At 37.3% G+C, this 18,027-nt stretch overlaps 1 protein-coding gene across 1 annotated transcript in view; it reads right to left on the reverse strand.

Moving 5' to 3' along the window:
• FRRS1 (ferric-chelate reductase 1) overlaps positions 1-18,027 on the reverse strand; it is a 58,943-nt gene that overhangs the window by 18,438 nt on the left and 22,478 nt on the right. Inside the window, 5 exon segments of the mRNA XM_011992518.1 lie at positions 2,085-2,232; positions 3,242-3,340; positions 11,149-11,331; positions 13,884-14,031; positions 15,271-15,365. Coding sequence (XP_011847908.1) covers positions 2,085-2,232; positions 3,242-3,340; positions 11,149-11,331; positions 13,884-14,031; positions 15,271-15,365 — 673 coding nt within the window.

Raw genomic sequence — 18,027 nt, forward strand, 5'->3', positions numbered from 1 at the left:
TGGGTTTAATTTCTGACTCTGCTACTTGTTTGATTTTGAACAAGTTGCTTGGCCCTACTAGGTCCCAGTTTCCTTATCTCTAAAAAAAAGCAACAAAATACCTACATACAAAGCCTCTGTGAGAAATAAAAGAGATACATGTAATATGCAACAAGTGATGGCTGCTATCATAACAATGCAATGACCTGCACTTTAGTAGTAGCTGTTTAAAACACAAATACTTGACCTTTTCCTTATTGAAAGTTAATTCCCTACATTTCCCATGTTCTTTTTATTTTTGAGACAGGGTCTCCCTCAGTTGCCCAGGCTGGAATGCAGTGGTGCAATCATAGCTCACTGCAGCCTCTACCTCCTGGGCTCAGGCAATCCTTCCACTTCAACCTCCCAAGTAGCTGGGACCACAGATGCACACTACCACACCCAGCTAATTTTTTTTTTTTTTTTTTTGAATAGAGACCAGGTTTTGCCATGTTGCCCAGGCTGCTCTGGAACTCCTGGGCTCAAGCAATCCACCTGTCTTGATCTTTCAAAATGCTGGGATTATACGCATGCGCCACGGCACCCAGCCCATTTCCCATGTTCTAAAGTACTGAATACATAGGCTCTAAAGGCCAAATTCCAACTGCATCGTTTACTTGTCTGGGCAAATTACTTCACCTTTCTAAGTCCAAATTTCCTCCTCCAAATAATAATAGTACATTTCTAGCTTGTATTTTATGAAGATAAAAATGAAGAATCTATCTAAAATGCTTAGCCACTGACTCGCATTCAGTAAGCACTGAGTAATTTTTACTCATTATTATCGAGCCATATTAAGAAATTATTACTCACATTAAGAAATTTTTACTCATTATCAAGCCATATTAAGAAATTATTACTCATATTAAGAAATTTTTACTCATTATCAAGTCATATTAAGAAATTATTTTCAAGCCATATTTGGTGTTGCTGGTACAAACAAGAGTAAACGATTTGACTAAGGTAACTACATGTGTCGCCTATATCTAAATCTAAAAACGTTCCTTTAGCATTCTTCCTTCACCTAAAAAAATAAATAAAAACAAGCAAGTTAATTAATTTAAATGTTCCTAAATTTTAACATTACACAGATATTTTATCCTGCTTCAAAACTTTTTGAGAGTCTGCTTTACCAAGATTAAAAAGTCTTAAACACATGATAGAATTGTAGGCTTGTCACAATTTGCCTGTATCACATTTCCTGTTCTTCCTTTCCTTTACCCCATCCCTGTCTCTCTACTGTAGACATCTACCTTCTCACCATTTTCAAAGTGGGCTGTATTCTCAAAGTTCTGGCGCCGTGTTATCTCCTAAGAGATGAGTCATTAAATACGACATTGGCGTTTCCTGCAGTTCCTCAAAAACCATTAGCCAAGACCTCAAACAAAATCGAATTATTCCTATTAATATGTGTTGCAATATCCACCAGGGTAGCCTTCTTGAGAATAAAGATTCAGACTCATAAAACTACATTAGGCTGTACTTGGCATCAGAGTCATGTAGAAAGATGTGAGACAGGAAACATACCATACCCAGGGCAGTGGGAGGCATTCTCCCCTCAATGGGAGGTCTCACAGCAGCTTACTCAGCTGTCCAGGAGCTATTCTCTCTTTCCCCTCCCCACCTCCCTAGAGAAAGCTCAGGTCTAAGGACATGAGATTCATATTGGGCAAGTTTCCCCACAGGAGCCAATATCTCTTGCAACAACCCCAAAGGTACTGTTTCTAGGTCCCCTGCAATGTTAATCTACTATCACTACATTCAGGGAAGCCCAAATAAATGGCTTCTTATTAGGTATTTATAGTTCTTCTGGTCACACACATTTTACTAATCAGAAACCATTTTGATCATGAGCAGTGTTGTCTTATAACACAGTGGACACTCTACCTCTAGTTTCCAGGAAAATTTGTCTTCCTTTATCCAGTTTCTGGCAAATTTTGACATTTATAGGAAAGTGTCTGCCTTAAAAATGGGCAATTACAGTAGTTTTTCCAAAAATGGGGGAAAGAGAGGGAAGAAGAGAGAAAAAGAAAATACTTGAAAAGACAGCTTGACAATATACTTACCATCATTAGCTGCACCATCTGCTAGAAATATATAATAGCTTGTGTTTAGATCAAATCTATTCTTAACTCCAGGAAGGGTAATGTTTCTTCTGAAAGAACACTGTATAACACCATCCACCAACCTCCAAGCCATATCCTCAAGGGTATCCTATAAACACACACAATGGGTCTTCTCAGCACTTTCCAAAGATTTGCTAAAAATAAGATATGATCAAAATCCTGCCCTGTTCAGTTTCCTTTCTCTAGATCATATGTGCATGCTTTGTCTGCAGTGTCATTGTTTTTCCACTTCCGCTTTGAAGAGAACAAGAAACATTTTCTCCCAGTTTATTTGTCTTTATCCCATTTGGCAAAAAGAAAAAATACTATTTTTACTTTGAGCCAGAACCCCACAATTCCTCTACCAAGGTTAGAAATTTTAGCAGATGTACTAACTCCATCTGGCCACGAGTATACAATCAAAAACACTGAAAAAAACAGTTAACGAGTACTACCCTAGTGGCCAAAATGCAACATGTAACTGGGGAGAAGTTCAAACCAGCCATGGGAGTCAGCCCCATGGGAAAGCTGTGCACAGTTATGTCATTGAATGACAGCTACTGCTCAGTCAGAGCTCATTTGCTCTGTCATTAAGTGATAGCTACTGCTCTTTCAGAGCTCATTTGCTTGTCAACTGTCCTGCAAAAAGGACACTTTTGTACCAGAAATAGCCCACCTTCAATACACATGCCAACAAAGGGCATTTAAGACAACTGTCCAAGGCATCTCCAGCCTTCGCCAAATGTGCTCCTCTTTCTCACTAGTCAAGAAATTTTGTCACTAATGTCATCCTCGTCTTAGAAACCTGTCTGTAAGCTTTTGAAAGGAAGCTGATGCCCTGACCATCTTAATAAACCACAAAGTACTTTTTTGTGAGATAACAACCAAAAGGATGGAAGTGACACAAGCAAGAATTCATGTTTTCCTACAAGAGAAACTTCTGAAGTGTAGAAAAGTTTCTCAGAGATCATTACGAGAGGAGCCCTGCTGGCAGGCCCCCGCTCAGGCTAAGTGTAACTGTGGGGGTTGGAGGCAATCTAGTAGCACAGCCACGCCAGTGATAGCCACACAGCCGGAAAGCGAGTCTCAGGTGGAGGTTCCAGAATTTTCACACCTACCCTGGAGTCCATTACAGGGTGACTTCGCCCCGTTAAATGGGAAGGCTGGATGTACACAGTCTGATCTTCATGAATACACAGATAAGCATCATCATCACCCTGAAAAACAATTGTGAATGAGAAAAAAAAAGTTCAAAGGAATTTCAGCATTTTATTTTCTTTTTTTAAAAAAGTACCTCAGGAAACCAAGTATTATTTGATGCTTTTAAAACATTATTGAATCGTGAATGATGCTATGAATTCTAGAGAATTGGTTGTCTAATTTGCGAGTTGCAAATAATTTTGTTATAATACAAAAGGAATAGAATTTCAGTGTAAAATAACAGATTAAGATAGATATATAACATGTTTATATGTTCATAAACCCATCACTAATCGAACACCACTTTAATATTTTCATGTATATTCATCCAAACCTATTTGTATTATACCTATTTTTTCCTTCCCAAATGGGAAAATACAGAGTTCTGTTATCTTTTTTCAATTAACTTACCATAACCAATATTCCAGATATTTATTTATAAACATCTATATCCTACACACTTTAATGACCAAATACACCGCATTGTACTGGATATTTTTTGGTAACTTCTAAGATGGAAGACACTGTAAAGAAATATTGCTACACAGTGTACATATTCAATAGATTTAATGCTATATAACTGAGGTAAACATACCTGTACTCAAGGAGGAATTAGTCTACCTCTTACCTATCCTTTAGTCTCCAAGAATCCTTAACTCTGAAAGTTAGATCTTATTCTTTAAAGTGATAATCAAGCCAGGCATAGTGACTCACACCCATAATTCAAGCACTTTGGGAGGCCAAGACAGGAGGATTTCTTGAAGCCAGGAGTTAGAGATCAGCCTGGGCAATATGGTGAGACTTCGTCCTAGAAAAAATTTTTTTAAAATCAGCCAAGCATGGTGATGCATGCCTGTGGTCCCAGCTACTCAGAAGGCTAAGGCAGGAGAATCACTTGAGCCCAGAAGGTCAAGTCTGCAGAGTGCCATGATCATGCCACTGCACACCAGCCTGGGCAACTGAGGGAGACCTTGTCTCCAAAAAATAGAAATAAAATAGAATAAAATAAAGTGATAATCAAAAAGCAGACTGTCAATTAATAGGGGAAAAAAGAATGAAAAAGAATACCAAAAAAAGAAGCAGACTGTAACTTCAAAGTACATTTAAACAATGGTACAAAGGAATAATCTTGATTTTAAGTTATTGTCCATGGTTTGGTCTTTCACTTGGTTTCTCCATAAACTATCTAACAAGGTTCTTTATGTGGGTTAGTCATCCAGTTCCTCATACAAGGTCCAAGACTACTCGGTTATAACAAATCTTGTTATAAATTCCAATATTAGATTCTAACATATTTCTATACTTTCAGATTCAACTTTATTTTTAAATGTTCCACTTTTGAAAACTCTCAAGGATATACTCTTAGCAAAGCAATTATGTACTGTTACACATATTACAGTAAAATCAGAATTAGCCCAATTCAAGATAAGAAATTTGGAGCAATCATGACTTAAACCAGGAGTCAACAAACTATGGCCTGCAAATCAAATTCAACCTAGAGCTTGTTTCTATACAGCTCATAGTTTAAGAATGACTTCTACATAATTAAGTGGTGAAAAGAAGAATATTTCATGACAAATGAAAATATATCAAACTGAAATTCAATGTCCATGTTTCATTGGAACACAGCCACATTTACTCATATACATATCATCTATGGCTGCTTTTATACTACAACAGAGTTTAGTAGCTACAACAGAGACCATATTCCCCACAAACTCTAAAATAGTTACTATCTGGTCCTTATAGAAAACGTTTTCTGAACTCTGATTTATTTTTTATTTTTTAAAAAAGTAGAGATGGATTCTCGCCCTGTTGCCCAGGCTGGTCTTGAAATCTTGGGCTTAAGCAATCCTCCTGCCTCAGCTGCCCAAAGTGATGAGATTACAGGTGTGAGCCACCATGCTAGGCCTGAACCCTGATTTAAACAATGCATGTTTTCTAGAATATCATGAATGAGACATAGAAATTCTTTTGTTACATAAAAAAAATTAATACAAATAATGATTGATCTGAGGCAAACTGAGGATAAGAAAGCAAATAAAATCAATACAAGTAGACCTCCCAAATAATGGAGAAGATGATGGGGATAGAGAGCAGGTAACTCTCAGTCCTCACTATTCCAAATGAAGAGTAAGTGAAGGTGCTACTGCAACCTCAGGCTCCACGCAGTTCTAGAAACCTCAAGTTTGAAAGCATAAAAGTACACCATATAAGAACTTCCACCAAATCCCTGGGTTTTACTGAAGCTCTCTCCCCAGTTTCCTCTCTCAAGTCAAGCATTTAGAGAGCATCCTATGAGAAAACATTATGCTGGACACTGTGGGAGAAACAAAGATAACTTTGTTATAAGAATATGGCTCTTACAACCTAAAGCTATGTTTTAATGAGGCAGACAGATAGAATAAGTGACACAAAAAGACAAACTATGTATGGCCAGAGAATTGAAAATGGCTTACCAGAAAAGAGAGTAATTAAGCAGACCTTAGAAGATAAAACATATTTATAGGAGGACAAGGTAAAGATGACATTAAAGGAAAGGTTTTCCAAGCTGAAGAACTTCTAGGACCAATGATATAGAAATATGAAAATTTTAAGAAACAGCTAGTTTTGCTAGCTAAAATACGTAAAGGATAAAAAGAAAGCTCTAAGGCTGAAAATTCCAGAAGTATTCCCAAAGTAGTGAGCACCATGCTTTAAGAAAAAGAATAGTTTTTCTATAATTACTGAAGTTTTGCCAAAGGTTTGGAGGGATATTTTTGAGACAATTTTTTTTCTTTTCCTTTTTTTTTTTTTTTTTTCTTTTTTGAGACAGGATCTTGCTCTGTCACCCAGGCTGGAATGCAGTGGTGCAAATACAGCTTACTGCAGCTTTGACCTCCTGGGATCAAGTGATCCTCCCACCTCAGCCTCCCAAGTATCTGGGACCACAGGTGCATGCCACCAAGCCCAGCTAATTTTTTATGAATTTTTTGTAGAGATGAGGGTCTCGCCATGTTGCCCAGGCTCATCTTGAATTCCTGGGCTCAAGCAATCCTTCCACCACAGTCTCCCAAAGTGCTGGGATTATAGGCATAAGCCACCACGCCCAGCCAAGACGATCTTAAATGTGGCTTGGGGAGAAAATTCCAATGGCTGTATGAAGGATGAAATGGAAGAAGAAATCATGGAAGCAAGGGGACTAATGACAGGTTACTGGAGCAGTCCAGGAAGCAGACAGTACAGCTATAAGCCAAATCAGAGATAGTGACAATGCAATAAAGAGAATGAAAGAGGTATGTGAAAGATAGAATCAGAAGTACCTGGGAGATCAGTAGCAATGAACATATTAGCACCCAAATCTTGATTTCTAGATACTATTTCTACTAAAAGGAAATAAAGTCCTTTTGAGAAATGATGAAATGCATGAAAGTATGAATGGAGAACATTTTGTTACACCAGAAACAAAGATACGCTCAAAAGTGGTAGAGACATCAAAAGGGCACAGAAGCCTGCTTGAAAGGGCTCCCATTGGCCACATTTGGGTCAATATGACCCTCTAAAAGAATGAATGGTGGTAACGAACTACAACACAATGGACAAAAGAAACCCATTAGTCCATAGTGTTACTATAAAAGGGAAGGGTAAGTGCAGAGAAAAAAAAACTCATATTTTCATAAAAACGTCAGCTAAGAAGTAAGTTAGAAGATCAGCATTTTGCAACCACAAATGTAACAACTGATTCATACGAGAAACATCAATAAATGCAAAAACCTAGTTACAGGCTATTGGGGAACAGAATATTCATACAGACTCAAAGTATCATCCCACATATTACTTATTACAAAAAGAAAATAGACTTCATGGTACAGAAATCTGACAGACACCAGTGATCAAACATAGTATCATCAATAATAGAACAATTGGACATTACGAAACTTTCGAAATAATGCACTGATGTGGAAATAATATCCCTTATGTAGCATTTGTGCCAAAAAGTCTTAACACAAATCTATTATATAAATTGTAGAATATTCTACAAATAACTGGCCTGAATTTAATTTATAAAAAGGAAAAAGGATAAAATAACTGTTCTGAAGTAAAGGAGATCCAAGAGATATAACAACTAAATGCCCTGAGTAATAACTGATTGGATCCTGAATAAGAAATATTTTTAAAAAACAAAGGACTTTATTGGGACAACTGGGAAAACTGGAATACAGATTGTATGTTACATAAAAGTATTATATCATTATTAAATTTTCTTAATGTGATAAAAATATTGCGGTAATTGTAGAATGCCCATGTTCTTAGGAGACACATGTTGAAAACCTTAGAGATGAAATGTCATGATTATCTATAATTTACTTTCAAATAATTCAAGACAAAAATATGTATTTATATACACCACATAAATCAACTGAGATAGACGGAAATAGAGAGACAAAGTGGCAAATCTAGGTGAAGGACTTATGGGTGTTCATTGTACTATCTTTTTAACTTTTATTGAGGTTTAAAACTTTTCAAAACAAAAAGTTGGAAATGGCAGGAGGAAGGATCTGAGAGATGGATGAAAGGAAGGAATCCAAGTCACAACCAACATTTCTCTGAATACCAGAGAAGATGCTGGCAGCAGTAAATGAGGTGTTTATAAACTGCCTAGGACAGCACCCAACAAGAAGCAAGCCATCGACAATGGTAGCTGCTTTCCTGACATTGCTGATCACCAAGAATGGGGAAGACAAGGAGACATCAGGAGGCATAATAAAAAATTCAGTCTTTTAGATGTTGCTTTGTGCTGTCCAGGAACACACATCTGGATGAGACCAGCCTGCAGCTGGAAATCAAAGTCTGGAGTCCAAGGGAATTCAGGATTGGGGACATCCTGGAATTGGGGCATGGAGAGATCATGTATGGAGTAAGATGATAAAGCACAGTGGAAGGAGAAGGAAGGAAGCTAATAATGTGCATACTTGATAGACTTTACATTATTTAACAAAATATCTCAAATAGGAAAGAGGCATGTACAGTACATCTTCAATTAAAGTCATAGGCAAGTTCTTGAAAACTGTGACTTTAAGCAAAACAACATACAACACGGCCAATATTTTTTTCCTCATCAATGTCATAACAAAACGATATTGAAGGAAATGATATTATTCAAGGGACTGCTGTATGTAGCCTCACTTAAAGTTAGAGGCTCCAAGAACCTATTGACGACATTAAGTAAGGACTTATTGTACTTGGAAATTCGGTTAAAATTCACACATTAGCAAGTCATTATTATCAGAAATAGGGTAAATTACACATTTTGATTTTAGTGATGAGGTCTATCATACCAAAATAATTGCTAACATTAATTTACAAGCCAAATTGAAAACGGGTATAATTTGGGTTATCGAATGAGTATTCGTGACATCAGATACCTTCAGTATTTAAATTTACATTATACACTCCAAAGGAATAGCAGGTCACAAAAATACCCGAAAGTTTCAAAAGTATAACCAAAAATAGAAATAACCACTTAAAAAACATATTTTGAGGATGATTCATTTCCCCCAAGTTAGGCAAACAGGTGTACAGATTATTTTAATCATTAAACAGGATTGCTCTGTAAATCAACTGCACCTGCGTAATTAAGTCTTTTTTGTAAACATTTTTGATGAGTACTATACTGGAAACAGATAAGATTTCTAAGTAAGATAAATATATCTTGAATTAGAGATAAATGCTTTTGTGCCATCAATGCCTACAATTTAGAACAGAATAACTGACCTACCTGTGGGCTACTAATTACCATACTGAATGCAGTAATAGTCTTTCCCTCTTGCTTACAGGTTTTATGTAACCAGTAAAAGGAAATGTATCCACACACTATGGCATGAATTTTGGCTATAAAGTGACTGGAATAAGTTGGGTGTTTGGTTTTTTTTTTTTTTTTTAAGTGACTAGAGCATATATCTAAATGAGTGCTGTAACTCAGAGATGAACCTTAATTAAAATATACATTCATTCAACAGGTTAATCCTTTTTGGACTCATTTTCAGAATTTCCTTTCTAGCCAATTTTATCACATTCACATGACAGCAGCACTACCACCACCTATCATTATTGCTTTATAGTCACATTTTATTTTTAACTCAACCTCATTCACCTTATATACTAAATGTAGTTCATTTTTACCACCACCTATCATTATTGCTTTATAGTCACATTTTATTTTTAACTCAACCTCATTCACCTTATATACTAAATGTAGTTCATTTTTACCAACACTAAGAATATCCAAAAGAACATGCCACAGGTCTGATGGCAATCACAAAAGGAAGTGGGGAAAATGTTTTGAACAATCACCGCATCAGCTGAGCAAGTATAAAATTCCCTATACAAGCAACTTGGAAGGGGAAGGATTCATTATTTCTTATGTTATTTTTTTAAGTACGTGATATCTTTTGTATCTCATAGACTTAAGGTATATCTTTTGTTGAATGAAAGAGGATGGCAAGTGCATTCCAGAGGTATCCAGCGAAATACGTAGGTCATGCATACATACTGAAATGGTATCCTATTAAAGAAAGTTAGTTACATCCAGCGTCCTACAATACTTGCAAACGCTGCTCCAGGACCAATGTGATCAAGAGTATTTTCAGGATAAGCATTAGTTCTTCTATTACAGCCATGTCAGAGTTCCTTTTCTTTTTCTGAAATATGATTCCCTAAAGAGGTGGTGTTAAGTTTAAATCCTGATAAGAAGAAAACCCTCAGGACAAGACCCCTTGCCTGTGTTAATAAGGGGCTTTCTCCATTTCTGGTCATCCCTATGCCCCAGGCCCACTCTGCTTGAACAGGACTTATATGTGTCCTGGCCACAATACTCTTCCTGCTTCCTAGGAAACCGAGGTGCTTATGCGGGCCTCTGCTCTTCCACACCACAGCACAAGGCTGCCACCTACAGAATCACTGAATCCATTTCAGCACTACCCAGGGTGAGTGAGAATCGGCTTAAAATAAATGCTGCCTTCTGCTGATTTGACAGAGGAGCCTACTGTAATACATGCCGCCTGGATATACAAGTTTAATTCTCTGTTTAGGAAATGCCCTGATGACTACTAAAATAGGACACCGAGAGCAGGAACACATGCTTTAGTTCTGGCCACGTGAATAAATAATTCTGGTTTGAAAAGCATTACAAAAAACACGACATTTTGCGTAGAAAAACTTTTCTTAACTGTATTTCCTGCTTTATCGCAAAGAGATAGACATATAAAATAGCAAATACACTGGAAATAAAATGATCTTCCTAACTTTCCTTAGGACAGCCTGTTCTTGGAAGTAATTGTCAAACTGTTAAAATCACACAGTACTCAAAGCTGTTTAACTTAGAATCTGTTCTAAGTTAGTTTCTCCTTTCTTATTCCACCCTTACGTATGATCATTTGACCCTGGAACAAACAGCTTCAGTGATTCTCCTTTTGGTTTTTGGGGGGTTCTTTTGGATTTTTTTTTTTTTTTTTTTTTTTTGAGATGGAGTCTCGCTCTGTCACCCAGGTTGGAGTGCACTGGCGCAATCTTGGCTCACTGCAACCTCTGCCTCCCAGGTTCAAGTGATTCTCCTGCCTCAGCCGCCCAAGCAGCTGGGATTACAGGCACCCACCATGACGCCTGGCTAATTTTTGTATTTTTAGTAGAGATGGGGTTTCACCAACTCGGCCAGGCTGGTCTTGAACTCCTGACCTCGCAATCCACCCTCCTCTGCCTCCCAAAGTGCTCGGATTACAGGCATGAGCCACTGCGCCCAGCCGTGATTCTCCTTTTGTTACCACTTATGTAAGTGAGAGGTACCAACCATCCATTGGTCATGAGACAATGCAAAGGATAAATAGCCATTACTGGGGCCACTCATTTCAACCATCACCGATTGGTCATCTCTTGTGAAGGATAAGAAGACACAGGAAGCCTCCTTCTCTGGGTCACAGTTCAAAGGACTCCTAATACAGAACTTCTTGTTCCCACAATCTGAGGCACTGAACTAGAAAAATGACAGAGGAAAAAAAATCTTAATTATCAAACAAGCAGTTCATTGGCAATGACAGAAGAATAACTACCTTCAAGTACGGGTAGCTCCCAAATTAACGAGAATACCTTTCCATAATAAGCATTCAAATGGAAACAAAAGACACATCCCAAATTAAAAATGATCGGAGCAGTAGTTAGGTTATGAACTTTTAAACTTAATTAATTTTAATTAAAATTTGGAAAACATACACTTGTTGGACTGTAATTGTTCAAGACTATTAAAGCTCCTGTAATACACAAAACATTTCACATTAAGTATGTTTTGCAGCAAAGCTTCTGATAAGTTTTGAGAAATTTTTGAGGTAATATTTCAGTCCCTAAGACTTAAATGACACTAACATTCCTGCCTAAAGGGTATCCTCTAATTCTCAGAGATGAAGTTTTAAAAAGCAACAAACAAAACTTAGCAAGTTATTATATTTAGATTGTGGATTCTGCTTCTAGAATTCAGATTCAAATTTCATACTAAAATTATATAAGAAAAAAATGGTTGCCCCAATTTACCAGCATTCCAAATAATCGTAGTGATTTATTGGGGGAGAAATTAGCAACAATCAGATGATTTAATCCAGAGCTTCTTGAGAAGGAAAATAAGACAAAGAGTCTTAGAAAAAAACAAACAGCTGTATAATCAGACTTTGTTCGAACGAGCTGTGACAGTAAATCTCAGAAGAGATCTAAACATTATATAACTAGAGTTCATGGAAATGTAAAGCCAGATCATACTAGGGTGAAGAGAACAAGCCACTGGGGACTAAGAAACTTGGACTTTGATCTCTGCTCTCCCCTTCCCTACATCATGTTTGCCAAAGGACTTGTTCTCTCAGGATCCCTGAACCTTCAACTACACAACAGGAAAACTGTAAGAAATAGACCCTAAGGTACCTTCCAGCTCTAAACATGCTATAATCCTTTAACTCTGAATGAACTTCCCTATAATTAGAGATTATAAACATGGCACAAAGACACAATAAATGTTCCAACAAGAGCTTTTTATTGAATATATGGAAAGATAACAATAATGTCAACCGATTCCTACTGGGAAGCCCAGGTCCAAACTGACTGTGTATTTCCCTAAAGCAGCTTTTAATTAAATAAAGCATTAAGCCTAAACTGAGAGCTAGTACAAATAACAGATCTAATTGCATGGTCAAACAAAAGTGCAACAATCATAATAATGTAATTAAACATAGTGCTCATATGTTATAAGATGTTGAAGAGAAGAAAAATAAAATAAGGAGCAAAGTGCATTACTTTGTCTTCTCTATGCGAATAAAAAGGTACGAAAGGATAATAAAAAGAAGGAAAAAGTAAAGGAACTAATGTTTACCGAATATCTATTAAATGCAAGACACAGTTCTAGAAAACGTGCATTCATTATTTTGTTTAATTCTTACAGTGATATTAAGAGCTAAATATTATTACGTCTCTTTCTCTAGGTGAGGAAACTGAGACTGAAAATTAAGTAATTTGCCCAAAGACACACAAAAATTAAGCAAGTCAGTATTTAGACCCACGTTTGTTCTTTCAACTAAAACAACCTGCCTCAACATGTTTTTTTGTTTGTTTGTTTGTTTTTTGTTGTATCCACTTCTGAATTAAGAAGTCTAACTTATCAGAATTTCCTGCAGTAAAATCCTTCTTCCTAATGTTTCTAATATGCATAACACTTTCCAAGATATTTCTTGTCAATCATAAATCTTTTGAATCGGAGGGCCCAGATGAAATTATAACTGATGAATTTACAAGAGATTTTCTGTTGTTCAGCATATACAATTCCCTAGGACTCTTTGACCTTAATGAAATGAGATCTAAGAGTTATATCACCACTTTAAGAATCTCCTCCAAATCTTGTCTAAATTTAACTTAAGCTCTTTGTTTGATATCTGGCTGTGTTTAAAAGAAGAAAAAAAAGAAAGAAAGAAAGAAAGAAAAAAAAACTATTGCTTCATCAGAGTTATTTTCAAATGAAAACATATCCACCACCAGTAGAGACTACAGGTGAATGTCATGACCACACCTTGAACATGCAGGGTCTTGCTTTCCTTTCATTCTAACCTATAAGTCATAAGGTTGCAATGAAGGCTTCCTTCAGATTCCTATAGAGGACCCAAAAACATGCTACCACTATGCAGCACAGCTTCTTCTCTGCGCACTTCACCACACAAAGCACACAGAACCACAATTTCCAACCACAAATTTACCTCTTTGCTCACATAGAGAAAACTAAGTACAGTACTTTACTCCTATGTAATGTCTTATTTTGTTTACCTTCTCTTCTGTATTTTATAACATATGGATATTATATTTGGCTACATATTATTTAGATTGCATTTAATGAAGCTATAAAAATATTACTTAAGCTGGGCACAGTGGCTCACACCTGTAATCCTAAACACTTTGTGACTCCAAGGTAGGAGAATCACTTGAGTTCAGGAGTTCGAGACCGGCCTGGGCAACATGGTGAAACCCCATCTCTACAGAGAAAATAAAATTGTTACTTACTGGTTTGGTTAAGTGGGAAGCTGGAGGTAATGTTGGCAAAGGTACTATTGTAGCTTTAGGTGTTGTGAAAGGAAATGCATTTGGTTGTGAAATTATAGGACCAGGAATCTTCACCCAGTAGATTTTGTACTTCTCAACAACTGTGACTCTGAAATGCAATACCAGTGAGATTAGAACCCTCATTGTGTCCTGTCACAATCAGATCAAAACATTAAAGGGAAAAAAAAGAGAGACTAAACTAGAAAAACATGACTTACTACCTACCAGGACTATTAATTTTGTCTGAGGCAAATGTCTAACCACTCTTTCCCACCCCATCACTTGATAAATTTGTATTGCTTTCTCTCCCTCTGTCCCTCTTTTCTTACTTGTCTGTTTTGTGGGCATATTCCAATAGCCGTGATGTCAGACCCAGGGACAAAACTGCACAGATTTCTATTTCCTGGCATATGAAGAACATATTACTACTCATTTCAGAGTGCAGTATTCAATTCTTCCAAAGGGCATGTGTAGCAAGCAACTACAGCAAGAAGCTGTAATAGAGGCTGCATCGGTAACCATCAGCTTTCACTGGGGTCACATCCCCTTTTTCACATTCCACCTAACATACCAGGGCAGAGTTGTGCTACTGTGTGTTGGGGACCTATGCACAAAGTGAAGAAAACAGGTATGTCAGGATAGCAATCCTTCCCTTAAAATATATGTCCATATCACCACTCAGGAATCATCACAAGGCATTATAACATTCCATTTCCCCTTGTATGTAGGATAAGGAAGAAGTACTGTTTTAATTTTACTGAGTTTCATAATTCTGAGAGGCACGCAGTCGTATCTGAGAGTCTAATCTGCAAGTTGTAACACTGCAAAAGAGCCATCCAAATTTCAAGGGCTTCCATTTGTATTCTCATGCTAATACAGGAGTAAGTCTAATAGTAGTGTTATATAACATAAAGACTCAAGTATTAATTGATAGCCCTTATTAGGATTAAGGCCTTGCAAGACTTCATTCACTCAACAAATGTCTATTAAGTGCCTATTTGGTGCCAGGTCCTGTGCTAGGTGCTAGGTATACACTGGTAAAAAGCAAAACAAACTCCTACATCAGGAAGGTGGTATTATTACTATACCAAAGCTCTCCTACATGGGTGAGTGTCCAATAGGTACAGAAAATGATACATACTAATTATGGTTTCAGTTATACTAATAGTTACAGAGTTGTAAACTTTTTTTTTTTTTTTTTTTTTTAAGAGATGGGGTTTCACCACGTTGCCCAGGCCAGTCTCAAAGCCCTGGGCTCAAGTGATCCACTGCCTTGGCCTCCCAAAGTGCTGGGATTATAGGCAGAAGCCACCATGACTTGCCCAGAATTATAAACTCTTATACTCACAGAAACTGTGTGTGATTTGGAGCACTGCTTGGAGCATTCCAGTAGACTTTAACTTCTGTTTTTTTAGATGCACTTCTGTGACTCACAGCTGATCCCTGAAATAAAAGGGGAAAGAGCTACCATTCAGTCATTCAATAGCTCAGCATGGCTGGAACTTCTATCATTTTGCAAAGTAATTTATCGTTGCATGACATAAGCATTCTGGTGAGGACTATTTTATTTAGAAGAAGGACTCCGCCGGGTGCGGTAGCTCACCCCTGTAATCCCAGCACTTTGGGAGGCTGAGGCGGGCGGATCACAAGGTCAGTAGATCGAGACCATCCTGGCTAACACGATGAAACCCCATCTCTACTAAAAATACAAAAAATTAGCCAAGCATGGTGGTGGGTGCTTGTAGTCTCAGCTACTCGGGAGGCTGAGGCAGGAGAATGGTGTGAACCCGGGAGGCAGAGCTTGCGGTGAGCAGAGATCGCACCACTGCACTCCAGCCTGGGTGACAGAGCGAGACTCCGTCTCAAAAAAAAGAAAAAGAAGGATTCAGGCACTCCATAAATGAAATGTTGATTGGTTGACAATATATTAGCAGCTGGCTCTGTGAATAAATGAGAGTCAACAGAAATCTAAGAACTGAAGAGAGTTGTGAACACTGGGTACGTTAACACTAGATAGAGCTTGTTCACTGTTTCATGTACATTATAAATTTATATCTCTTCCATTAATAGACGCAAATAGAATACAGAAGATTCATTGAAAGAGAAAAACTTCCTGCCTTCAAATACGTAGCATGATATTTTAGTAATTCTTTCTCTTGAACAATCTTGTTTCCCACTTTCATGCACCTGGCCAACTCCTACTCATTCTTTGAGGCCTCACTTGAAGATCACCTGCTCCAAGAAGCTCCCTCCCAGTTCCTTCCAGCCTGTGTGTGGCTCCCTCTGCTATGCTTCCCACTCACTGTGTATGCTTCTCACCAAAGTTATCACACAGTTCTACTTATATGTTCATAGATGTGCTTATATGTAAGGTAAGGAGTTCTTCAAGGAACAAGAGTAAGTCTTGTCCATCACCTATCCCTCCCATTCAGGACCATTTTTGGTATAATAAATAAATGAATGAATGAATGAAAAAAATTAGACTCCTGTCATACTCTAGATCTCTGTCTTCAATATTAAAACCCTTCAAAAATTAATATAATAGAGCCAATATTAATATAAAACATCACAAGCTATAAATTCTTCAAACTACTTTACCTTTTATAGAGTGCTGATGTGTAAAAACATATTGCAAGTAAAATTAAGGAAAAAGTCTGATCGTTGTGAATCTATTTAGATGTTTACAATACATGGTTAATGTCATTTATCTTGCAACCACCGCCTTATAGTGCAAAGACCCCCCAAAAAACTGACAGAGAACAATTTCAAGCTACAGTTGACCCTTGAACAACACAGGTTTGAACTGCATAGGTCCACTTATATGCAGATTTTTTTTTCAATAAATATATTAGAAAAATGTTTGGAGGTTTTCAACAATTTGAAAAAACTCAGACAAACCGCATAGGCTAGAAATATTGAAAAAATTAAAAAGTTAGGTATGCCTTGAATGCACAAAATATGTAGGTATTAGTCTATTTTATCATTTACTACCATAAAATATACACACACCTATTACAAAAAGTTAAAATTTATCAAAACATACATACACAAACAGACCGCACATGTGCCATTCATAGTCCAGAGACATACAAACAAATGTAAAACTGCAGTATTAAATCATAACTGCATAAAATTACGGTAGTTGGGACTACAAGCACATGTCACCTTGCCCAGCTAATTTTTGTATTTTTTTATAGAGATGGGGTTTCGTCATGTTTCCCAATCTGGTCTCAAACTCCTGAGCTCAAGCAATCCACCAGCCTCAGCCTCCCAAAGTGCTGGGATTAGAGGTATGAGCCACTGCACCCAGCTTTTATTGTGTTTTGTGCACTACTATAAACCTTGAATAACACCATGGGACCCATATGAAGTGCCACTAGTGATGCGGTAAGTGTTCCCAAGAAGCACAGAAAACTTGTGACATTACAAGAAAAAGTTGAATTGCTTGATATATACTGCAGATTAAGGTCTGCTGCTGCAGTTGCCTGCCATATCAAGATAAATGAATCCAGTATAAGAATCACTGTAAAAAAAAGAAAAGAAAAGAAAATTCGTGAAGCTGTCACTGCAGCTATGCCAACAGATGCAAAAACCTCACACTTTTTGTGAAAGACCTTTTCATCTCATATCGGAAATGCAGCTTTTATGCAGGTGTAAGAATTGCTATAAGAAGGGGATACTTATAGACTAATATTATTCAAGAAAAAGCAAAGTCATTATATGACAACTTAAAGCAAAAGGAAGGTGAAGGGTCTAAAGCTGGAGAATTTAACGCCAGCAAAGCATAGTTTGATAATTTTAGAAAAAAAGTTTGGCTTTTAAAACGTCAAGATAACAAGAGAAGCAGCTTCTATTGACCAAGAGGCAGCAGGCAAGTTCCCAGGCATCATTAAGAAAACCATTGACAATACCATCCTGGCTAACACGGTGAAACCCTGTCTCTACTAAAAATACAGAAGCCCGGGCACAGTGGCTCATGCCTGTAATCCCAGCACTTTGGGAGACCGAGTGGGCGGATCACCTGAGGTCAGGAGTTCAAGACCAGCCTGATCAACATGGAGAAACCCCGTCTCTACTAAAAATACAAAATTAGCCAGGCGTGGTG

Source organism: Mandrillus leucophaeus, unplaced genomic scaffold (assembly GCF_000951045.1).
Source record: "Mandrillus leucophaeus isolate KB7577 unplaced genomic scaffold, Mleu.le_1.0 Scaffold413, whole genome shotgun sequence".
NCBI classification, from domain to species: domain Eukaryota; kingdom Metazoa; phylum Chordata; class Mammalia; order Primates; family Cercopithecidae; genus Mandrillus; species Mandrillus leucophaeus.